General features: G+C 38.8%; 5 protein-coding genes across 5 annotated transcripts; 4 read left to right on the top strand and 1 right to left on the bottom strand.

Annotated features, from left to right (window-relative positions):
- Window positions 1-171: 171 nt before the first annotated feature.
- Window positions 172-12,602, top strand: LOC129760644 (protein krasavietz). Its single transcript, XM_055758300.1, has 10 exons — window positions 172-407; window positions 4,222-4,293; window positions 7,924-8,097; window positions 8,171-8,271; window positions 8,560-8,698; window positions 8,961-9,262; window positions 10,468-10,575; window positions 10,856-11,075; window positions 11,150-11,272; window positions 12,048-12,602. Exons 2-10 carry the CDS (start codon window positions 4,233-4,235, stop codon window positions 12,080-12,082), a joined length of 1,263 nt encoding a protein of 420 aa, XP_055614275.1. The 5' UTR covers window positions 172-407; window positions 4,222-4,232; the 3' UTR covers window positions 12,083-12,602.
- Window positions 12,603-14,152: 1,550 nt separating this feature from the next.
- On the top strand, window positions 14,153-15,289 carry LOC129760645 (copper homeostasis protein cutC homolog). The gene is made up of 2 exons (XM_055758301.1): window positions 14,153-14,850; window positions 14,911-15,289. Exons 1-2 carry the CDS (start codon window positions 14,296-14,298, stop codon window positions 15,163-15,165), a joined length of 810 nt encoding a protein of 269 aa, XP_055614276.1. The 5' UTR covers window positions 14,153-14,295; the 3' UTR covers window positions 15,166-15,289.
- Window positions 15,290-15,445: 156 nt separating this feature from the next.
- Window positions 15,446-17,172, bottom strand: LOC129760643 (vacuolar protein sorting-associated protein 16B). The gene is made up of 5 exons (XM_055758299.1): window positions 17,020-17,172; window positions 16,443-16,957; window positions 16,356-16,383; window positions 15,601-16,293; window positions 15,446-15,541 (listed from the first exon to the last, which is right to left on the bottom strand). Exons 1-5 carry the CDS (start codon window positions 17,089-17,091, stop codon window positions 15,500-15,502), a joined length of 1,350 nt encoding a protein of 449 aa, XP_055614274.1. The 5' UTR covers window positions 17,092-17,172; the 3' UTR covers window positions 15,446-15,499.
- A 1,115-nt stretch (window positions 17,173-18,287) lies between these two features.
- LOC129760642 (alpha-1,3/1,6-mannosyltransferase ALG2) lies at window positions 18,288-21,423 on the top strand. The gene is made up of 2 exons (XM_055758298.1): window positions 18,288-18,425; window positions 18,490-21,423. The coding sequence occupies exon 2, from the start codon at window positions 18,492-18,494 to the stop codon at window positions 19,743-19,745; it is 1,254 nt and encodes a 417-aa protein (XP_055614273.1). The 5' UTR covers window positions 18,288-18,425; window positions 18,490-18,491; the 3' UTR covers window positions 19,746-21,423.
- Window positions 21,424-21,550: 127 nt separating this feature from the next.
- Window positions 21,551-24,138, top strand: LOC129760646 (uncharacterized; the record flags this gene model as incomplete). Its single annotated transcript, XM_055758302.1, has 2 exons — window positions 21,551-21,874; window positions 22,380-24,138. A coding segment is annotated over exon 2 (1,503 nt), but the record flags the coding sequence as incomplete, so codon positions are not given.
- Between the last annotated feature and the right edge of the window lie 862 nt (window positions 24,139-25,000).

Raw genomic sequence — 25,000 nt, 5'->3', positions numbered from 1 at the left:
GTGTGTAGGTACGCGGTAAATACTAATCGGTTCGTCGGAATATTAATCGGAATCTCCCAAGAAGAAGAGCTCAAGGGATTCCACGTTTTACGATACATCCAAGGTTTTGATTTGTGATTCAGTTTCACAGTTCCAGCTCTTGAATTCCATGATGCTAACGTTCAGTCGAGTTTAAACATAAAAATCGCGAAAACCAGAAATTGTAGAGCGTTCGCTTATCGATTTTTTTTTCGTTCAATTTGTTCTAGCAAAGGCGTTTCCGGTGCAATTGTGATATTTAAGTTGACTTTATAGTTTAGTTACAATTTCTTTGTAATCTTCCCGGGAACCCATCCAAAAAACCAAAGGAGACACAAATTTTTGAGTTGCCATTTGTAGCCGCGTTTTTGAGGAAAACCAGTAAATAAGTAAGCTTTCATTTTGTTTTTCTTTTACTTTGTTTTTTTTATTATTTTCTATCGATTGTCATTTTTTAATATTCGTTTTTTTTCTACTTATACTTTTCATCATACTAACATACAATAATCTCCCTTAATGCTTTCCCATTTTCTTTTCCGAAGTTTCCCATTTCCAGCTACCTGTTCGAAAGGCGTTATCTGCCCCTATTCGCATATGAGTCCCATGTGTAAAAACTGCAAACCGAGAAAAACGCTTGTAAAGTTTGAAACTTGTTTTCATGAAAACAATCGTATGCATCGTTTGTTGGCAAAACCTATCAATAGTTCGGATAGAAAACACTTCAAAGAATACTTTTGTTTACTTTTGCGCTAATACTAACTAATAATTACGGAGAAATTTCAATAAAACACTCATGTGACTCATATGCGAATATTCTTAACCCTCGATCAGAGATTATTCGCAAATGAGTCTCTGGTGCTAAAGTTATCGGCAAGTGGCAAGTACTTTTCTAACATATTTTTTTCATTTGTTTACCATTCTTTTTGATGACGGAAGAAAATTTTCGAAAGATCTTGATTCCAAACTGATTTCAATCAAGGTTTTTTCGTCAAGTGGGATGTGTTTTTCCAAAACTTTGTTTTTATTCGTGTGAAATTGCTTCGAATTTATAAGACATCATCACCATTTAATTCAATGCGTGTTACGGATACGTGGATAACACCGACCAAAAGTCTGCTGGATTCAAGACAAAGAAGGAGATTTCTTCCGGGAAAATCTTCCTGGGTAATAAACGAAAACAGTGGTATTGATATTGTTGTGCATATACATAGAAAAAAGTAATGAAAAAAGTTTGTTATTTTGTTACCGAAACAACACTTCAAGTACCACCCACCGATCACACATTAGATCGTCGAAATCTCCCACGGAGGATCCATCCTGACCTGACTGATCTATTGAGCGTTGTTCATCGGTTGATTTTTGTCGAAAAAATAACTTTGGTAGAATTAACCTGTTACTTATTAATGTTTTTTTGTGACTATGAACCAGATTTCTTCGGAATCATTTTGCTACTTTACGATCAATTTTTATGTAAATTAATGTTTTAAGCATTAAATAATTGATTTACTTTAATTTCTATCTATCCTTTCCTTTAATTGTAAGCTCTGGCGCTGAATTTTGGTCATGGGACTCATATGCGAATATTTTTCACATGGGACACATCAGGGGTCATATTTTTTCGAAATTTTGGGAACAAACTTCGAACAAAAATTTGTTTTATTGGTAAATTAGAGCACAAAGAAGCGTTTTCCATCGATAACTCAAAAACGATGAAAATGCACATGGGACTCATATGCGAATAGGGGCAGTTATCCCAACGAAGAAACGGTCAAATACTGGTCAGAGCTTTCACTTTTGTGGTTTTGGGCAACTACCTGACTGAGGTGATAGTACCCAATCGGATCAGGGCAATCAAATACTTAAAAAAATACCGTCAGATTTCCATTCAGGAAAAAATGTGACGATTTTGCTAGATTGAATGGCCTTTGGAAATCCTCAAAAATACCACAAAGTGGATATAGGTACTACCTTATAAACTCCGATAATTCAATTTTACAAGTTTATCTCATGGGTATCGACATTTCTCGAATGTCTTGGAGAGCGAAAGAAATTAAATTGATTCATTTCACGTAGCTCAAATTAGCCAAGAAAAGAGCAATGAAATTTTAGCTTTATTGATTGGATGAATCCAAGAGTCTTAAAATATCTTAAAATTACATTGAAAAAAAGTTGAGCAGAAAAAAAATTATCAATCTATCGGTGTTGTTCTCCAAAGTTATAATTTCGCTATGTAAAATTTATCATTTACCAGTTATTTCAAGTCCCATTTTCATCGCATCGCATAACGGTTAAATGCCAACGAAAAACACCCAAGATTGTTTAGAAGAGGATTTCACTTGCCTTTTTATTTGTAAACGCAATAATTCCGCAAGTCACCGCAACAAAGAAAATGGGCAGCCCCGCTCCTCGGGGTGGTCCCGTTAAAATGTTGTAGCGAAAAATACCTAATTGCAGTTCTGCTGCTGTGTAAATTTTATACAATGTCTCCGGGAGAGAGAAAGCTATAGTTTTGCTGCTCGATTTGCGCGTAGTTCAGCGCATTTGAGGAAATTGTTATTGAAATAGTCGTCGTGCGTCGTGTTTTTCTGTTACATTGTTGCAAATCACGAGCTGACAGTGATCCTTCGCGCTGTTGCGACATGCTTTTTAAAGCTTCATTGGCCAGATCTTGAGACAAATGAGACAAATTTTTTGTCTTCTACCCTTTTTTTGGTTACCTTTGTAACAAAGCTTACTGTAACCTAAAACGCTTCAAGAAAGTTAAGCCACAAAATTTCAAGTATGAGATTAACTTCCGTAAGACGAAATAAGAGACTTTCGACACTCGACCAGTATTGACCATATAAATGCCAGTTAGTCTCTTGTCGTAGAATGCAATTAATAAGCTTTAGAGAAGTACCAGATGTGGGTTCAAATCCCATTGGAGGGCAAGCGATTTTTTTTTACATGTTTTTCAACATTAATTTTTATCTGGCTTAATTCCTGGAGTTTCTATTTATGGTACGAATTCACTTTTCTACAAAAACCATTCCTACTGGATTAAATTTAGAAAAAAAAATTCCAAAGTAAACAGGATTTTTTTTTGGTAAAAACTCATTTTTTATTTATAAATTGGCTTAAAAAATTAAGATATCCCTGCTTATCGTTTAAATCATGTTCCTATAATTTGCAATTTCAAAATTTCATTGAAAAATTGTGGACTTATTCCATCATAGTTAATCGTTCACATTCATGGTCCTTAGGCAAGACTACAAAGTTAGTAAATTGACTGTATAGCTGGAAATATCTCTTATTAGTCACTTTCCTGATAAGATAAGGTACAAGTGTTCTGGTGATTCTAAATTGTTTGTTTGAACTTTTCTCGAAACAACGAATTCAGGTTGCAGCTGCCTAAGAACTGAAAACTCTCAACAAGAGTTAACGATCAGTTCTCCGAGTAGCTACAGAACCAGAGAATGAAAGGTGACAGTTGTGGTCCACGGATTGAACAAAACACCCCAGTTCCTTCCGTGGTTTTCCTCGTTACGTTGGAAAACTGTCAGATCAAATACCACAAGCCTGTGCTTAGCTATGTTATGCGAGCGAATCTCAATGCTCGATGGTAACACGCAGCCTCGCTACAACCGAAAAATCATAAATTCAAAATCTGGTCACCTGTATTCGTTTGTTGAGAGTGAATTCGAATTAAATGTAGTGCACACAGTGGACATTACAAATGGAACGGAAAACTTCTTAGAAACATTCCGCAGAAAAAGTAGGTCAATGATGCGACGACCACGGACGGACGAACGAAAACTTTCACCTTCCATTGATTTCTCTGTCTCTATCCCGCTTTACGATCGTCCTCTGTCCAACCTTCTCACCCCTCCCAACACAAACCTCTATCCTCCTTTCTTTGATAGCTCCCCTCAGGGTGCTGCCGAAGCTGTTTCAACTAACCATATGTGCGCTATGCGGTTTGGTGTAGTTATTGGCTGTCTTTCTTCTATCTGTTGTTTGAATAACGCTAGAGACTTGTGCAGTCAGAGTCTGTTGTGTGTATAATAACTGGAACCGTAATAAAAAAAAAATCCGCTAAGGTTTTATTTTATGTTTTTTTTTTTCCTTCTCGCACCATCAACTCGCTTGGATGACAACTCATGGCTGCGCTGCTGCTCACAACAACCTGGTGAAACATCTCGGATTGGTACCTGCTGTAAACAGTAATTTGTTGTATGAGTCAGAAAGCCGAAAGACCAGTACTATCAGGTCAACGCATCAAGACCAGGAAAAGGGGTGAGTCATCATAATTATCATTAGTCACTGTCGCATGTCGCTACCGAAAATGGAGCACTGCAGTCGAATGGTATGATTTTCTTCTTTTTTTTTTTTTCAACATCTACAAAAGAAACATTAGGTAATTGAAAAAAATTAACATAAACAGCTTAAGATTCGATTTTTGATGTATTCTGTTTACTATCAAACGATTTTTTTAAATGTAAATAATGAAATGACTTACATATCAATCTGTCTAAAAAAATGGACATCAATTTTAAATTTCATATGCTTACTGATTTTGCTCTCTGAATGTTGATTAAACTGGCCATTCACATATATCTACTGTGCTGTGCTAGTTTCTTCCGGTTTATTATTTCCTACAACACAGCAGACAAAGAACGTTAATTTACAGTCGCCTCAGACTGGTTCAACCCGCGCCTGACCTTGCGTTTGCCAACACAAACGAATATAAAGACGTCGTCGGCGTTGTATAAACAAAATAATCATCGTACCACAGACAAACTTGAATCCCAGTTTGGTGTAAAGAGGTCGCTGCTAATTGAATAACCTCAATCAATACAACCAGGTGGTTGGACAGAACACCTTATCTGTTCATTTGAAGAATTATTGAATGTCAATAGAAAGACCAAGAAATTTCGTTTTTAATCGCTCATCGACTAAGCACGGAATCAAAAAATAAATAATTTCTGATTCTAGGACGTGGCCCCATTTGCTTTCTGGCAATAATCCATAACGACTAGTATACTAACGGTTATAATCCATCTGTAGTATTACTGAAACTTATGGTACATCAAAACCGATATCCGAAGGGGCCAACCAATCAACGTTCTCATTCTACGTTAATGGATTAGTACGTCGACCTCTTGATATCGAACATATAAATATTTTCAACTCACAGCAGCGCGAGCTCTCGGTGCAAACTCGGAAGTGTCACCATCATCGACAACGACCAAAAAGGGCAAAACTCTCCTGATGAAACATCCAAGGTGAGCGGGTTTGAACTCTATAGACTGCAACGGTTCGATCGATGAAAATATAAAAACAGCAATATCCATCTGACTCAATTTAGCTTAGCAGCAGCACGTTCTACCGTAGTTCGACCCCCATAAATGGTGCTTTACGTTTTCACCGTGCTCAGAACAAAAACTTCCTTTCGTTGACCTTCCAGCAACCGGAACCTACCAGCTGGAGGAAGCAAACGTGTGTAATCCCGCTCCAAAAATGGGACGGGGGAACGCAAACGGAAGAACAATCAATCACCGAAACAAACTACTAGAGTTCAACACCTCCCACACCCCTGGAGTCGTAAGACGGGAAAAGAAAAAGTTCAACCACCAACAGCACCTACTACAGCACTTCCAGTCTACCGGAGTGTCCCGTAATCCCCTGGGGCATTGCGTTTTCACAGTGCTAAGAGTAAACCTATTGCTACTCCACCCGCTCGGTTGTCTACCAATCCATGGTGTTTGTATGGCAACACACGAGCTGAATGAGTCGCAAACAGTTTCGATTTCTGATTGGATGGCTCTTTTTCTTTTCCCGTTCCTTATCAGCGCTCGTGGTCCGATGGATGATGATGGTGCCTTCTTCCGGGTAATAAAAAAGCTTTTCGCTTCGGGTTTGATACCGCGAGTTGAGTGAAAAATCAGCCATATGGCACATGGGCTACGTCTTGGAAACAAAGGGAATCAAGCATTTAGCAAATGACGACAAACAATAAATTACCTATATACATAAATCGGCAGTTGTGGTGCACGGATCGAACAACCCTAAACCAGTGCTTTTCGTGCTTAACCCTCTCTAGGGTAGACTGCCAGAGCAAATCTTCCAAGCCTGTGCTTAGCTATGTTATGCGAGTGAATCTCAATGCTCGGTGGTAACACGCAGCCTCGCTACATTTGCATTTCTGTTAAAACTCCTGACGCAACTTCTACCATTTTTGTTTTAAAGATTGATAATTTAGTCATTGTTCCTTGAAATTTAGTAGAAAGAAAGTAATCTTTTGCCAAAATGGTTGAATTTGTGTTAGTTTGTTAAATGTCAGAATAATGCTTTTTGCTTGAAATCCTAAATATGTACGTTTTCTCAAGTCTTCAAAACAATCAGCAAGGGAACGGCAGTACGCGTATAGTTAATAATCAGTAGATAAAGTTTACATTTACAAAATTAATGATAAAAAATTAGCTTTACAGTTCATTTTTTTTACCTGGAAACGGTAGATCATCGGAGCAAATGGTATGAAAGATTTTTAAATAAAGTTATGTCGACAAGACTTGAGGAACCTGCTTTAAATTACCTTTCAGAGGGCTACAAAACTTTTATAAATCTTACAGTTTTTTTTCGAATTTCGAAGAATTTTTAAAACCGGCAATAACTTCCAATTGCAACAGAACTATACCACTACATTGTCCAAATCCTACCCTTTATCAAGAAACGAGACATTAAAAAAAATCTTAAGTAAGTAGTTGTTTTTCTATAGCATTCCTTCGGATAGGATCAAATGTCATTCGATTCACTTGTGTTGAGCAGGCATTTTCTCTTTAACTTCGAAGCATGTGTCCCGGTTGTTTTAAAAACTTACCTAACGGTTGGTTTGCTGAAGTTGTGCGGGCAGAAAGGTTGAAGGTTCATGGTTGCGCTTGGAAACAAATGAATGGCTTTCAAAATGCTTCCCCGGTGAAGAATTTCTTTGCTTTACTTACAGCAGCCACCACCCACTATTAGTTTAGTATCGGTGTCACGGTGGGGGTCGGCTGGTTGACATTTCGAACGATCTCCTACTTTCCTCTTCCTCCTGAGAATCAGAGAACACTTTCCGTACCATATTTATGACCATATTTACGAGAGTGAATCAATTTGGAAGAGAAATCTTCATTTGTTTTCATTGTATAAACCAGTTTTAAACAATTGCATACAAGATTGAAGATAGGTCTAATATTTGACGTATCAAAAAACAAGCAGACACAAAAACGTTGAAGTGGTGGAGATGGGAGTGATGCTGCTGATATCAACGTGATATGGCATAACTCCCACGTTCGACATCACAAAACGCAAAACGTTTTCCCAGTAGACGACCCAAGTCGTAGTCGTCGTCGTCGTCATTGGGTTGGGTTACGACATATGTTCTCGGGTGAAAAAAAAAAGTTTCCTGAAGTAAGGCACGTAAGCAGCATGATGGCCTTTTTCTCTTTCTCGCGCGTACGGTGGTTTCTATCGAATTATCTGATGTCGTCTGGTAGATCTGGAATGACGCAACAACACGGAGCCAACGCAGTGAAAAGATAAACTATTGCATATTTGCCTGTTGTAGCTTGTATGAGTCTTAACTAGGTGTTTTTCCCCAACGAAAACTCGAATCAATAATTCCGAATGACATCAATCGAGAAACAGCTGATAGGATATGGCAGAATGCGAATGATGTTTTCTTGAATTTTAAAATAATAGTGTTGACAAAAACAAGCTACGCAAGTTTCTATTTTTTTCCGAATGAACTGAAGTTTCGATATCTAAGCTAATTTGTTAATTTGAAAACAGAAAAAAATATAATAAAAAAAAAACAGTCACTATATAGACAACAAGTGCAATTTGGAAAATCACTAACCGATTCTATTCTTTTTTCCTGCCCAGATGAAAGAGAGAAGAATGACCCCACGGGATTCCGTGACGCGGTCATTGCTGGTCTCGAAGCAGCTGAAGATCTAGAGCAAATCTCCAAGTTTTTGGATAGCGCTGGTAACAAACTCGATTATCGTCGCTACGGCGAAGTATTATTCGATATTCTAATTGCTGGTGGTTTACTTGGTTAGTTTTGTTGAAACTGTAGGTCTTTGGAACATACTCTAAATGTCGATTTTTTCGTTTCTAATCGTTTTAGTACCCGGAGGATCTATCTCACAAGATGGCGAGAAACCGCGTACCGATCGCTGTCTATTCGCAGCACCGGAAGACATGGAATCGATGCGGAACCATGAGCAGGTAAAACATGTTTTTATCAAAAAAATTGAACGTTTTGCACATACTTAGCTAGAGCCAGTCAGTGTATCATCCAAACTCCCTGGTGTGGACAATTGTGCAAAATTAATATGGAACCCTTTGCTTGAAACCAACTACTCCTTTTTGCGGTATTGGTTCTTTTCTAGGATTCCGACAGTTCATTCAAAATCTAATTCTAGAATTTTCTACCGAGAACTAAACAAAAAAGTTAAACTTCATCATGAGAAATGGCCATATAATATTGACGTTTTTGTTTTCCATCTTCAACAGATCTTCACCCGGCTTATGCGTCGATACAAGTACCTTGAGAAAATGTTTGAGGAAGAAATGAAGAAGGTTCTGGTCTTCATCAAGGGTTTTACTCCACTTGAAAGGCTCAAGCTGGCACGCATGACGGCATTGTGGATTGGTAAGTTTTGTTAGAGTTTATTCTATTATTTTTTCGGCACCTGGATCCCCGGATACTTGATTCCCAAACAAGTTGAAGGTTTTGCGTAACGCTTGTGTGCCTAGATAAAACTGAAAACCTAACCTTTTGCTTACATCATTTCCTGTTCCCACATAAAAAGGACCAATGGGATCTGATGTCAATGAGGGTTAGGACATTCCTTCATTTTGCTTGTCCTTTCAGGAAATTACAAAAATGATTTTTTTTTAATTTTTCTCAACAGCTAACAATTCTGTACCGCCGCATGTGCTGCTGGTGCTAAACAATGAGCATCTGACGAAGGACGGTCTTTCGCTCGAGTTCCTGATAGAGGTGTTTGCAACCTTCAAGCAGGAAAAGGGCACCGCACCGCTGGTGGCGGTACTGCGCAAGGGCGGTTTGGACAACCGTCTATTGGAGTTCCTGCCGATCAACAAGCGCAGCGAGGAACACCTCAAGTCGGTGTTCATCGAGAAGGACCTGTCCGACATCTTCAAGCTTCACATGGCTCAGGCGAGCCAGGAAGCGAAACGCGAACTGACACAGGTAGATTTCTTCGCTCACTATTAAAAACAATCTAAAAAAAACGCACCTAATTAGAGCCTACCGGATTGGATTTTAACACCGCCGGTAGGTGTCGTCTGTGTGCAAAAGTACCGTGTCTAGACACGGGAATGTATTTTCAATAAGGTTTCCAAATTTCTTTACTAAAGAGATGAGGTTTCCTGCTGTCTTTTGTTTTTAAAAAAGATTTTAAAAATACATTGTACATTAGAAATAAAATGAACATTCAAAGTCTTTAGAGGCAATCATAACCAATAGTTTAGTTTGTTCGGAATGTATTTTGAGGCGTCGTACAATTATCCATCATTTTTACTTGAATTCAGACATGCGTGTCTTATTGACCATCAATTAAGCAGAACAAATGCATCATCACATGTGCGTTGTTCAGTCCGATGGTCTAGAACAAAACTGTGTTCCTGTCATAGTGCCTGTCAGAGGACAATTCACTTCTGTGCAGGTCTCTAATGGTTCGCACAAGTTTATTTTTCATACATGTTTTTGAAAAACCTATGATAAGTAAAAACGAGTGGAAATATTGATACTTTTTGATGATTCTGGGGACGGTCTTCAATTTGAATTATGATTTTCAACTAACAGCTTAAATGACAAACTGAAAAAAAATGGAACAAAATTCGCAAATATCTTAAAAGGAAAAAAACGAAGAAAATTGAAGCAAAACATAGGTATTTTTATGATTGCAGAAAAATGTATGTCTCCACATCATCAAAATCGATTCCAACCGGTTATGCGCATATGTAGAACTGATTGAATCCTCCATGAATGGATCTCTCGGCGTGGAATTATGTGCTAGATTAAGTTCTGTTCAAACTGTTTCAGTGAATGAATCGCTTTTCACAAGCATGGCTCATTCACCAGCCTAAAGTTTGATACAGCAGCGTCAAGTTAACAAATTAAGTACATTCTGAACAAAAAAAACTCGCGATTGTTGTCGACGTTGTCCAGTGTTTGGTTATGCCTCACACTGTTTAGTGGTGTTTGGCAATATGCTATCACTGGTAGAATAAACTTACTAAATTGTACTGAATTCGAGCGACGAATATCGTATATGTTGCCGAATACATTAACATTTAGAACAAAACTTCCGAGTCAAGTCAAGATAATCTCTTGACCAAACGGATAAACGGTAACCAATGTAGTACTAATCAACCATTTCGTTTCCGTTTCAGCTACTGATCGACGACATTAATGATAACAAAAATACAAAAGATATTATTGCCGACATAAAGGACATGTCGTCAAAATCAAACATTCCCGAACATGAAGTTATCGGTCTTGTAAGTATTGTTTTTTTTTTAAACTAAGTTGCTTTAAAGATAAAATATGGCACCTAGACAAATCCGTGTTCGGAGATTCACGCACTCCGGGATGGTTCAAATGGTTGCCAAAGTAAAGACGGTCTTTCGAATAATCTTTCTGTGTTCATTTACTTGATCACTTTTCAATGTTTTATCTATTAGAAACAATGATTATTATTTCGAAAGGCTACAGTTGATATTCTTTATTGTCAAAATTCTATGTTTTATTGATTTATATTTTATGAATCACCTTGTACAGATCTGGAACACCGTTATGTCCCTGGCCGAGTGGAACAAGAAAGAGGAACTGGTTACGGAACAGGCTCTGAAGCATCTGCGCACTTATACCCAGCTGTTCGGAGCGTTCACCACCAGCAACCGATCAGAGATGGCGCTCATGTTGAAAATTCAGGAGTATTGCTACGAGAACATGAACTTCATGAAAGCGTTCCAGAAGATTGTGCTTCTGTTCTACAAAAGTAAGTTGAACTTTTTTCTCACTTCACAAAAGGGTAAGTTTTTAACGTTTTTTTTTAAAATTTCCCATTTTCAGCCGAAGTCATTTCTGAGGATTCAATCCTCAAGTGGTTCAAGGAAGGACACTCAAACAAGGGCAAGATGCACTTCTTGGAGCAGATGAAGCAGTTTATCGAATGGCTGCAGAATGCTGAAGAAGGTAAGATTATCTTTGGCGTTATTCCCTGAAGTAGTAGGCATCACGTAAACCCCGGACTTTTTGTCTGTGCTTGCAATTGTTCGGTCGTAACTGGATGCTAAAGAAAAATCGGATCCGTTTCACCGTCGTTTTGCTTTCTGTGCTAAACGGTGGTTAAAGGACTCGAGACAGCTTGAGACATAGCAAATGACAACAACATTGACGGAGGATGAATGAAAACTTTTTTTCAGAACTTGATTCAAACAGTTCAGTACCTATAAAAAATAGGCCTCTTTACAATGTCTTTACAATGACTTGTAAAACATTTTTAATTTTTGTGTTCAAGATACAATTATTTTTGAAAATAGTCGCTGGTTCCATTTCTGTTTGATTAGCCTTGATTTGAGTAGGGATTCCGTTGTTTTAAACATTCAATGTTTCCCAAATTATTCAAGGCCAAAGAAAAAGCTTCCAATACTTCTTGATCACTCGTGATCTTAGCTATATGTTTGACAATGAAGTGACAATCTTTGGAAGAACATTCACAAACTCGTCGTCCGTCAATGAACTCTTGAAAATTGTGCATCTTAGGCAAACACAGGCTACAAAATCATCTTTTGTAGAACTGTCTTTATAAAGATGCAAAAGCAAAACATAATCCAGGTTTTCCCATCGTTGATGTTTTACGAAGTGTCAACTGTGGGTAGGCCTGATTGTGACATGTAATGTTTTTCTATTAGCTTAAGTTAGCAATTTTTACTTTGTTTAATTTTGTTTTTCTTTGTTACTTTTGCAGAGACCGAATCTGAAAACGAGGAGGAGAATGATTAAGCGTATGTTCACATGGATGTTGAAATAACAAATATACGCCCCCTTATATTTTGACAATTATCGTGAAAGGCGATGGGAGAGTCTTAAATCACAAAACACACTCAACCATATATAACATGTGAACTAAAATCATATTTATTCTATATAACTCAAAAACACGCCAATTATTATCACACCCCTCATTTGAGAAACTCATCTAGCGAAGTGGAGAATTCATAAAGAAGAAAAACACTACCAGAGATAAATACAAGGATAAAAAAAATCACGAGTGAGAAATCCTCAAATGAAAACTGCTTTACTAGGGAATCAAATCATGTAATCCATTGTGAGTCAAAACAAATTCCACACACGCGCGAATCAAGAAAACCGGTCAAAATTATCATTGAATCATAAACATCCGTTGGCGGTACGAAAACAACCAACGTCATCTTTACAATAGACAAGATTCAAACACATATGTTTATATAGAAAACAACAGAAAAATATTGAAAAAAAAACAATAAAACAAATCAACCTTCAACAGGTAACTGGTCATTTACTACCTTCATTACTGAACAACACTCATCAATCCGAACACTCCAACTAAGAAAGAAACAATGCCGTGCTCTATAGAACAAGCCTTGTGACGATGTTTTCAACGGTACACGAACACATGCCTATACCCTCTCAGTTTTTGGTCGCCCGGGGACATGAATATTATAGATTCTAAAATAGCCAATTCTGAGATAAATTTTGCTCATTGAAAACAGTTCATGCGAAATTAATTACGAAAGAGGTGTAGCGCTTTTTAGGCAAGGATTGTTCTGATCCGCGAAGAAGGAAAAGCAATAGAAACACCATTAGTGAAAGAGAAGTCCTTAAAGATACAGAGTTTAGAGTCTTCCAAGTTTTTTAAACATGAATTGTATGATGGAAATGTATGGAGACTAGAAACGAAATACAACTCACTCAAAATTTAGAAGAACACAAATAACCAAACTGAAACTATTTGAGGGTTTTCCGCACGAGACACCAATTTATGTAATTCTACATCCCAAGTAACACTTAAATGCAAATACCAACCATCGAAAATGTAAAGTTGCAATCTAAAGCAATATACTTGGAATAAAATAGAGCAGACATGCGAACTCAAGATTCAATACCGGGCAGTCTGTTTGGCTAGGAAGTAATTAGCAAAATAAAAGCAAAACGAGCTAATGAATCACAACAGTTGTTTTAATTCATATTGGATATTGGAAGTCGTAAAAAGAATCAGCTTGGAAGTTACAGATTTGTAAGTTTTTTTTTTAAAAAAGGGTCAAATTTTTGTTGAATCTACAGCTTTTTTTCTTTCTTTTAGTTCTCGTTGTTGGGGAAATGAGTTCACAAATTATCATTAATCAAGATCTTAGAAAGAAAGCCTTTCTTTTGGATATCATTCTCTACCAAGGAGGTAAGTCTATTTTTTTCTCATTCTAGGGGAGCCAAAGGGTTTGTGGTTTGTAGCCTTCGAAGGCCAATCGTAGATCCGTACTCCTGATGGGGAACCTACCCATAAGTATATACCTAATACATACATGATTGGGTAGTCGAAAATGCTCTTGCATCCAAACTCTTAGGGTTGAATCTAGGGGATGATAAGCCTTAAACACTTATAGTCCCTAAAAACTAAATATTAAAGTTAAAACAATAGTCCTCGGCCTGCCCGAAGGGCCCCATGCCAAGCGTAAAGTTTTTTTTGTGGTCACTTAAGGAAGTATGCGATTTTGGCATAATTGTCTTCCTCACAAGTCCGAATTGTGGTTGGTCTCTATCGTTACACATTTGTTAAAGGCATCCTAAAGGCTCAATTCAGGCGCTCGATAAGCTCGATATGATTTCTCGATACACACTTTAATCCTATCCCTTTAGAGTTATGATCTTTGTCACAGTGCGATGAAAATTGACATTAGGCCTCCAAGCAGGCCAAAATGTTAGACAAAGGGTTTAAGTCCGGTACACAGCTCATTTTTTGAACCACCCTAATGATTAAATGCCGACATGTCCATAAGCGCGAGCTGTCATTCTTGCGTTACTTTTTTATGAGTGAGTTTGTTGTGTCTACCGAGGGAGTCCGCATGAAAATAGACAAGAAAGTAACAACTTTTGAAAAGGGAAATAAATTACGAATTTACGCTTTCCATAACGAGGTCATTGTTCGCGTGAAGGCTTAAAAGCTTGGAACAGACCTGGTAATGGCACCACTGTTGCTAGAGATCTGTATCGATTCGTTCGAATCAGCCGTTGCCGCCATCCGTGGTGGCGCCAATCGATTGGAGCTGTGCGCCGCCCTAAGTGAAGGGGGCCTAACGCCGTCGGTTGGTTTGCTACGAGAGCTCCGTGCGTATCTAGCTGAGCAAAACAAATCTACGCAGGTTCAACTGTACGCCATGATCCGTTGCCGACGGGGAAGTGACTTTCGCTACAGCGAAGCTGAGATGCGAATAATGTTGTACGATTTACGTTTGCTAGCTGAAAACGGTGCCGATGGGTTCGTGTTCGGTGCTTTGGATGAAATGGGTGAAATCCATAGGGAGCACTGTCAGCAGGTTGCTTCGGCTGCAGGCAAGCTACCACTTACGTTTCACAGAGCTTGGGATTGTACCGATCGTTCGAAGATGGAACCTAATCTACAGTTGATCGCTTCAATGGGATACTCGACCGTTCTGACTAGTGGGTTCGAGAGGACAGCATTGAAAGGAATCGAAGCGATCAGCCAAGTGGTTCAAATTGCCAAACATATCAGTGAGGTGGGAACGTTTATGTTATGAGCACAGAAGCTGAAACTAAAAACCGATAAATCTTTTCAGAAAACTGGTTTCAATCTTACTATAATGCCAGGGTCTGGAGTTACACCGGAAAACGCCCGGATGATCGCTGAAAAAAGTCTTAGTTCAGCAATTCACGCATCAGCAAGATCTGCGAAGAATTTGCAACTTGAAAATAATGACTCCACAAATTCCAAGATTTCTATGGGAGGAAACAATGAAGATGACTTATGCTTGATGGTGTGCAACGAGGAAATCGTTGAGAGTATCAAACATGCGCTAGAATTGGTATGTTAAATGGAAAGAAACATGATCATGTTCAAAGTAATTAAAAGTTATGTTTTTATAACAGAAATTGAAATTACTGGATGTTAAAAAGAATTCTTTTTTTATAATCGTTTATTTTAGTTTTGTTTGTTCATTTCTTGTTTTGTGTTGTTATTGCTTGAGAACAAGCCCTTGACATTCACATGACTCCAAAGGATTTAAAGCGCATCGGGTATTAGATTGAAGAAAAAATAACCGTCTGATCAAGCGATTGATCAAAATAAGATTTTCGTCTCAATAACAAATCGTGTGAAATTTATAAATTAAAACTTTATTACATAAACTTAACAAAATTGATACACGCTTATTTGATCAATTTATAGGCGTCACTTTTCCATTTATTGTTCTGAAAAGGGAAAAAAAATGTCGTTACCATTAATCTTATAAAATTAACAATATTGTTACCAATGATTTGAGAGCATTTTCCGCATAGAAACGTTCTTCGGTTCCTTCTTCCAATCCGTTTCGGAAGTTCTCCAACTCTGATCGGTCCTTCAGAGCCACCAAAGCATCCACAATACCTTTCTTAGCGTTGACTCGCCTGGCAAGCGTCAATCGTCGATGTGGATCTTCCACCTTCACCAAGAATCCATTCAACACAGGCTCTGGCGCATGCAAGGCGAACAACCGCAGGATTGTTTTGTCCAAGGGAATGTGTAGATTGAATGATTTCTGTTTGAGATTCAGCCACGCTTTCCGTTCGAATATGTGCTCAAAGTCTAGCCACGCCTGTTGTTTGGCGCGCTCGTTCAACGCAATCCATTCGAACTGCGACTGGGAAACTTGATGTGCCTCCACCAGTTTGAAGGGGTTCTCGTGTGTTGCTAAAGCTGTATCAATACCCCAGCGATATCGACTGCAAACGTAGAACAGCGTCACCAGTACGGATTGGTCCAGGATTGAACCAACCATGGGCGCATTTGAACTATGCTGCTGAGCTACCTGAAATTCGAGCAAGTTTATGTAATTCGCCACCAGTTGGGCATAAAAGTTATTGGCTCCGGGCTGCGAAAAATAGTCGTTGTAAATTTTTTTCAACCTTTGCCGTTTGAACTCGATGTTGGTGGTGCTGCGGACGTATATTGAAAACTGAAGCAACTGAAATAAAAATACAGATGATTAGAGTTTTAATAAATTCTCTTCAATTAGCTCAAACTAACGCTTGCTTCGTGATGTCTTCCCAGATATCTGTAAAACAAACGTTATTATTTTGTTATGATTTAAGGAAAACGCAAAATCCAACGTACACCAATAGATCTGTGCATTCGGTTACTTTAAGCCGTGTGGACATATAGTTCACGTAATGACTGACGGCTTCCGGTCGTGTCTGCAGCAATCGGTAGAATAACTTTTTCTTAAGCGTTTGTTCCAAGAAGATAACAACTTTCAAAATTGCATTCCCATTCCCGCAGGCTATAGCTTCGTCTAGTAGCTCTTCTTTTTCTTGTAGGGACCGGAACATTTCCAGCGAGCAAACTTTGCCCAAACAAAGCTTCGCTATCACCGAACCTGCCGAAGGGGCGAAGCTGTACTCCTGCAGTCTTCGGCGGAGCAGTTTGATTTCCTCCTCTATGGTGATTCCTTTGGGTAGTGGAATTTCGTTTCGCGTTTGATCTTCCAGGACGCTTGCCAAGTCTTCGTTGGAAATAATCATGTGAAGTGGCAATTCTTGCTGTATCGTTGAGAAGTTAACTTCCGACGCAGTGTCGTCAGCAAACAAGCTACGCCTATTCGACCCACTCGGGATGTCGAGAACTGCCACCTGTTGTTTAGAAAACGGAAGTTAAAAGGTTACATCGACACTTCAATAAATATTAAGCTTACATCATCTTCATCGAAGTTGAAGGATTTGTTCGTTGAATCGTTCCAATAATCGTCGTCTTTTGATTCCATCATGTTTAAGAACAAATTAGCGGAAATAAATGATATTGGGTAGGATCTTTTGGATGCAATTTTTTCTTGTTGTCCATATGCATGCACCATATGCAGATCAAAATAAAAAAAGAAACTCTCATGAGTGACCTTTAAGTCTGAGAATAAGAGTGTGCCTTTCAGAGAGAAAAATATGACACCGAAAACAAAATCAGCCTCTTTCTACGTATTGTAAGAGCAAGTTCACTCGTGTTCAAAAAATTGGTAGAAATTTTGACACTTGTAGCACATTTTGAAAACTTTACCGTGCAAAAACATTTTCAAGATTTATGGCCGTCAAGTTTTTTAACAACACGTATTCTATTTTCGCATGCTGTAATGCACAAATGTACAATTTCTATCACATACGGCCGAAATAGAAACAGTGTTGTTAAAAAATTCAACGGTCAAAGATCTTGAAAACATTTTCGTATGGCAAAATTTTCAAAATGTGCTACAAGTGTCAAAATTTCTACCACTTTTTCCCAACACGAGTGAACTTGCTCTAACAGTGAAAAATTGAAAACCACAGATCTTGAAAATGTTTTTGCATGGCAATATTTTCAAAATGTCACAATTTCTATACAACTTTTTCCTAACACCATTGTAGTGTCAACTTGCTCTAAGAACTTCAATTCGCCGAACAAAAGCTGAGCTAAAGCGTAAATACTGTTTAAACTTGCTGGCTGAATGAATACAATAAACCTTAACCATGTTTGAGAGTGCGACAAATTTTCATCACACCGAAGATTTCATGACAGATTGGTATTATGCGTACTGCGGCATGCAACCAACAAGCCAGAGGTTTAAAGTTCGGGACAGTTGGTACGAAAATAAACAAATTAAGAGGGGAAAAAGTGGATGTCAAACATGGGGCAGACATTGATCATTTTTTTTTTTTGTTTTTTTGGTTGTTTGTTGGGAAGATTCTGTATAAAAATCCATACATTTTTTAGAAAATTCTCTACATACACTGCGTTCTATGCGCAGAGCGTGTCTGAAGAGCTAGTCGATCGACTTTTTGATAGATGTCAATTTCTGGGGAAAAAAATTACAAACGTGATTTAAAATCTTCTGTTGAACAGGCTGAACGTGCAAAAGTGTCTTGATGTGCGGAAGGTGAATATTGGGTGGCTATTTCGTTCAGTGCTCAGACGTTTAATGAGTGACTATGTTTTGTTTTGCTGGATCTCTCCACGTTCAGTTTTACCACCCACTTTTGCTAACATCCTGCATCATCGGTCAGCTGCAGGTGGATTTTTTCAATTTTCACTTAAAATTAAATCGCTGTTTTCTTCGGAAAATACTTAAGAAAAAAGGTAAGATTCGTGAGGTAACGAAAACACTGCCGACTGTTATCATCTTACTCATTAAATCCCACAGATATGGTTCGCATTCTGTTCGTTCACCCAGATTTGGGAATTGGAGGTGCCGAACGGCTCGTAGTTGATGCTGCACTGGCACTGCAAAACAAAGGCCACCTGGTAAGCTTTTTGACTAACCATCACGATCCGGAGCATTGCTTCGAGGAGACTAGGGATGGAAAACTGCCGGTGATGACGGTAGGCGATTGGCTTCCGAGGGACATATTTGGTCGATTCTATGCGGTTTGTGCTTACGTCAGAATGGTCTATGCGGCTTTCTATTTCACGTTTTTTCTGTCTAAGAGAGAGCGCTACGATGTGGTATTTTGCGATTTGATTTCGCTTGGCATTCCCATATTTCGGCTCGCTAAACAGAACCCCAAGGTCTTGTTCTACTGTCATTATCCAGATCAGCTGCTGTCCAAGCCAGAGGGTGCTCTGAAGCGCTACTATCGGATGCCGTTAAATTTCTTGGAAGAGATTACCACTGGCAAGGCTGATGGGATTCTAGTCAACAGTAAATTCACCAGTCGCGTGTTCAAAGAAACATTCAAACGGATTTCCGTTGATCCCGATATTCTATATCCGTCGTTGAACACCCAATACTTTGATAACACAGTTGTGGAAGAGAAAGACCAAATAGCTGGGATACCGGTGGAATCTTTTGTTTTCCTGTCGATCAATCGTTACGAAAGAAAGAAAAATCTTGCCCTAGCTCTACACGCTTTCGAGAAGCTTCAAGAGCTTCTGAACTCTCATGAATGGGCCAAAGTAATGCTGATTATGGCTGGTGGATATGATGAACGAGTTTTGGAAAATGTAGAACACTTTGACGAGTTGGAGGAGCTAACGGAAGATATGTGTCTTCGAAGCAAGATTCGTTTTCTCCGATCGCCAAATGATCGCGAAAAACTTTACTTGCTGCAGCGTGCTCAGGCCCTTGTCTATACACCGGAAAATGAACACTTCGGTATTGTACCACTGGAGGGAATGTATCTAGGAAAACCGGTAATTGCAGCCAATAGCGGTGGGCCAACCGAAACCATTATCCACGATCAGACAGGGTTCTTGTGCGAGCCGGTGCCGGAAAAATTTGCTGCGGTCATGGCCAAACTGGTGAAATCGGATCGACATGGTTGCGAGAGGATGGGCGAGATGGGCCGGAAGCGGGTCCAGCAGCGGTTTTCCTTCGATGCGTTCAGCACCAAGTTGGACAATATCGTTACGGATTTGGTTGCGACCCGGGGCTCCGTTAACGATCGCAAGCAAAAATAGCATCGGCGCATAGCTTTCCCACTGTCGACCTTTTTGCTCGTACAGGCTATGCGGATTGCCAGAACCGATTGAACGGTAAAACTTTATTCTCGTATTCCGCAAGTGTGTGCGGGTGTAGCCAAAAATCATGATAAAGTTGATCTTTTTCTAGTTACTAGTTTAAATCGTTAAACCACACATTGAACTAACGTCGGAAATGGAATTGAGCTGTATTCTAACGAACTTGTTTGGGAAATTCCACCAAAACGAGATACAAAAAAGTCTAATGTAAATAGTTAGCTTTTTGATTTCATTAGAATACATCCAGGTCCATATCTAAGCAGAAAAATACCTAATTACCTAAGTTTATCTATAACATTGTACTGGTAGTTGAATGGCTGCAACAGTTTGATCATGGTTTTGAGAAATTATTTTAAAAGTTCTGTAAGAAAGGAAAACTCATTGTAAGCTTCTAAAATAACTCATTGACAAAATGTAGTCTCAATTTTTTTGGTTGTCAGAAGTTTAAAATGTGGACTGGCATGACTTTCCCTATAATTGTCTAGTTAGTGAGCTATTCGTATAAAGGCATTAAATTACAACTATCATTTCTTGACTAAAAATATTCTATTAATAAAACCGATAATGACACAAAATTACTAAAATAATTGATTTTTATCGTTATTGATCTAGGTATTTCCTTTTTTATTCGTTCATTTAATTCTTGAAACATCCTGATGATACACTCTCTTAAACTTTTTTTATGTTCATAAATGATCAGCATATACTATAGGGAATGTAGCGAGAAACTGAAACAACTGCCAGTAAAAGAACGATGTGAAATAAACGTGTTTATAAACTAATTTTCACGCCCTTAACACTGAACTTTTTGTTTTTTTTTTGTTATAGGAATTAAACTGTTAATGTAAATGTTGATGTGATAGCATTTTAATCCAACAGCAATCGACCACTGTATCTTCTTCCTAACCCATTTTAATATAACGCAAGATCCTTAAAAAAGTGGTCAAAATTTGTATTAGTTATAAGAAGAAAAAGAAGCAAAATTCTATATCAAGCATGTCAAATTGGGGATACGCGAACCATCTCAAAAATCATCAAAATGTAATATAATTTTGAATTTGCTGTACTATCTACATATGTTAAGTTTTTCAGCTGATTCTGGCTGCGGCCCATCAGGCTACAGAAAATTTTTATGCGGCCCGCACACCTCAATGAGTTTGGCATGCCTGCTCTAAATCGACGGTTGTTTTCTGAATTTTATGTTCTGGAAAACAAAAGCTGTAATCGAAATAATTTCTAAGTCATATTGCCAAGTCATTAAAAAATCCCCAGCAGATTCTCCGCGTTAAATTGATTTTCAATGTTGTCGTTAAGGAAGCTACCAACCTATTCTTGGCGGTTTGGTACGCGTTAATTAAAACAAAAATGTGTAAGAGATTATTTGTCCAATTTCAGTAGCACATCTAGATCCACTAAAAAGATGCATTATATTATAGCTTTGATTGAGTCCTTACTAAAGTAAATAACTTAGAAGCACGTAAGCTTGTGGCTTTTTTAGTTAAAATCCAATCATCCTTTTAATCCAGTGAAGACTAATAGAATTGCTTATATTATGTTAAAATTTAATCTAAAATTTTTCCTAGTGAGTAGAATATACCGTGAATTAAGCAAATATAAATCTCTGCCAATTTTATTTCCGATCGAAATGTTCCCTGTTTTATCAATCACCACAGCACCGCTAATCTTCACGTTTTTTTTTATCGGTCAGTATCTTGTTGTTTGTTTCATTGAATAAAGGCCGCACCGCAGGCTTTCTGATAAGAAAAAATCAAATCAAATAGCATACGACCAAACAAACGAGCCCATGGCACTTGCTGCTGTAGCAACTAAGTTTTGATAGGAGGTGTATACCGTATGCGGTTCGAATTTTCTTTATCTCAGACTGCGACCAGGCATCCCATCCATCAAACTTCTTCAACAAATCTAGAGATAACCGGTATGTTTGTTCCATATGTTCCACAGAAACAGACAGCTACCTACGACGAATGAAGAAGAGCAGCAAAAACTTGGCTCCATCCATTGTTAGCGATTACGAAATTCGTCCAATTCGGTTTGAAATTTTCCGTTAGGTAAGTCACGTGATTTTTTTATGGTGTATCCTTGAGCATTGTTTATACATATAGCCGAATCGTGCGAGTATTTTGTTTAGGGTTCAACAATTATGTTTAAAACGTGTGAAGACATTATAACTTTGTAACATTTAAACGTGCAATTTTTAATATATTGACAATAAAGTGAAAGAGTAAATTTCTGATAATCCATTGTGATCACAAAGTTTCTTAAGTTGATTATCAATTTCGATCAATTTATTGATTGTTTATCATGAAATTTGGATAATCTTTCGTATATTGCATTCAAAATAGATGACATTATACAATCAGTTCGGTTATTAACTTTTATATCGAAATTATTATCGATAAGGCTGCTTGATTCAATCGATATTTTACAAAACCAAGGCAATCAATTTCAACCAGCCCACCTGGCAGCACTAGCCGTGAGTGCTCGCAAAACAAAACGGAACGAAAACAAAAAGGGTGACTCATTTTTCTTCTTATTTTATCCATCACTTGACAGGGCAAAGAGGAAGAGCAAAATACGCGAAAAGTGCAGCAACCATCAGAAAAGTGCTCGCGGGTCGTCCATAATCAGCAAGCCAGCCAGCAGTCTGATCAGAAGCGAGAACCTCGAGACACGAAACGGACGGGACGGAACGACACGAACTGTGAAAACGGAAAATAATACGGGAACATGTACGGATTTGTGTTGTAGTACTTAGCAATTTTAGTGAATCTGCCTAGTTTATATTTAAAGAAATCTGAGCAGGGAAAGTATGCCGCAAGGGACTAGTAAAAAAGTGGAAAAAGTGCTGGATTGTGGGCTAAAATTGAATCTACGACGGAAGTCACCCTGGTGGCCAGTCGAAACGGCAGTGGTACTCTATGTGGTGGTTCTAGGTCTGGTGCAATCGTCCCAGGGAGCCATCGTTGCATCAGGTCTGCAGGAGGCAGTCATTAATAGCAAAGGTGACGGACCCTTGTTTGTGGTTCCCTATAGAATCGATGATCAACAGAAGCATCAGCTCATCATCGGGAAAGGAAAAGTGAAAAATCCCCCATCACTGCTACAGCACGACCACCAAGACAATGTTCTTAATTACCATTCAAATGAAAACGACGTCAGAGACGATAACCTGCATAAACATTCGCTTTTGCTGACCGTTCGCGATGGCGATTTCGTCGATGGCACCGCCACAAGAATCGCTGCTGGATTCCGGGGGTCTCTATTGGTGCGGCTGGTGGAGAAATCGATGAATGGCGGGGGATGTCCGGGGGGATCAATCGAGGCGGCCGATAGTTATTACTTCGATGGCCGGGCCCGTATCATGAATCGCATCAATGATACGCACTTACGGCTGTCGGTCAGATTGTTTTACAACGACCAAAATCGAATATTATTATTGCTGAAGCAGCAGAACGGCCAGAATGTTTCCTCCATCGCTGATGGTGTGTGTGCATCGTTAAATGGTAGTGATTTGTTTTACTTACCGATTGCCTCAGCCGAGGCGCCCATCGTCACCCACTTAACCCGCGACCAGTCGCGGTCAGAATCGCTATCTTTCACGATACCGCAACAACAAAAGCAAGCAAAACGGCGTAGTGAACGAAGTATCAGCGCTGGCTCAGAATCGCAGAATACCGCATCGAATAGAGATTCGGACGATGAGCGTGATGAGGCCAAGAGCAAGGCAGAGAAAGAAGCCGCGCGCAGTCTAGTGATCAATGGCATTCGTGTGGAGCACGCCGATAAGGAACCACTGGTAGACGATGATGGTGTTCCGACCGTCTTGAGCTATTCATCCGTGACGTTGCGTTTGTTTGGTCTGGGCCTAACCGAGGATACGGTCGTAGTATTCACGCATGAAAGCAATACCTTCGGAGGTTCGTGTCTGGTACCAGCCACCAACAAGTACCGCATTGCTAAAGGATCCATCAGTTCATACAGTGCTCTGGTGCACCTAGAGTTCCCAGCCACAAGTGCGGCAAAGTATTTCTACATTTGCGCCAAGTATGAGTCGAACGACACCTTCGAACAGTCGGCACGTTTTGCGTCTCCCTTCATCCACCAGGGTATGGACTCCTGGATGAGAATAGCTAGCTACGAACCGGTGCTGCCCCTCTGGGTGTCCCTTATCATAATTACGGTTTGTTTGATGTTCTCGGCTCTGTTTTCCGGCCTCAACCTGGGACTCATGTCTTTGGACCGTACGGATTTGAAAATTCTCTGCAACACAGGAACCGAATCGGAAAAACTCTACGCACGAGCTATCCAACCGGTATGTTTAAAAAAAAATATATCTGTGAATTATATGTAGCCCACAACTGCTTTAAGATTTTGTACGGGTCACTGCCACTGTGCTTTTAAACAAACTTAAGAGTCTATGCCAAAAAGTGGGTCTTCTGTTACTTGCCAAAAACCGATTTTCACAAATTTGATCTTGGGAAATTATTTCTGGTGCGTTTAGTTTTAGTTTTAAGAACATTTATTTAATAAACGAGAAGATTTTAAAGATACGTATTAAAATGTAGAGGCAATTTCTTGAAGAAATTTACCAGTAACTTGCACGTGTTTTTTTTAAATTTCTTTAACTTATCAGGAAAAATTTCTCGAAAAATAAGAATATGCCGGGATTACAACTTTACAAATAAGGTACACCGGGGTAAGTGGGGACGCGGGGTAAGTGGGGACGGTGGCTATTAAAACAATACTGTGTACTATTTTTTCAAACTTTTAATGTAGAATGTTAAATTTACTTGTAATCTATCCAATAACTGTAAAAGAGTTACGGTTCCGACAATTGCGGATGGTTACGGTGACTTTTTGTAAATTTTCTATTTTTAACTACGATGTGGAGTTGATGTACATCTTTTTCAATCGCAAATTTCTCGTAAACTAGCTGGCTCTTGACGAAAAACTTTACTTTGAAACAATCCTTACATTCGAAACAACCAGTTAGGAAAAGAAACGACGGTTAAAAATTGAGAAAAAAGGGTTTATTAGCAAAAATCTAAAATTTTGTCTCCAAACCCTACCTGGGGTAAGTGGGGACGGCTTTATAAAACTTGATGTTTACACATTTTTTCAATTTTCTCTCCTTCATTCAATACAATTTAGCTTTATTTAGCATTTAGATAAAG

The sequence above is a fragment of the Uranotaenia lowii genome, unplaced genomic scaffold, assembly GCF_029784155.1.
Source record: "Uranotaenia lowii strain MFRU-FL unplaced genomic scaffold, ASM2978415v1 HiC_scaffold_697, whole genome shotgun sequence".
Lineage (NCBI taxonomy): Eukaryota > Metazoa > Arthropoda > Insecta > Diptera > Culicidae > Uranotaenia > Uranotaenia lowii.
Note: the sequence above shows the minus strand (reverse complement) of the source record. Positions and strands in the feature narration are given on the sequence as shown.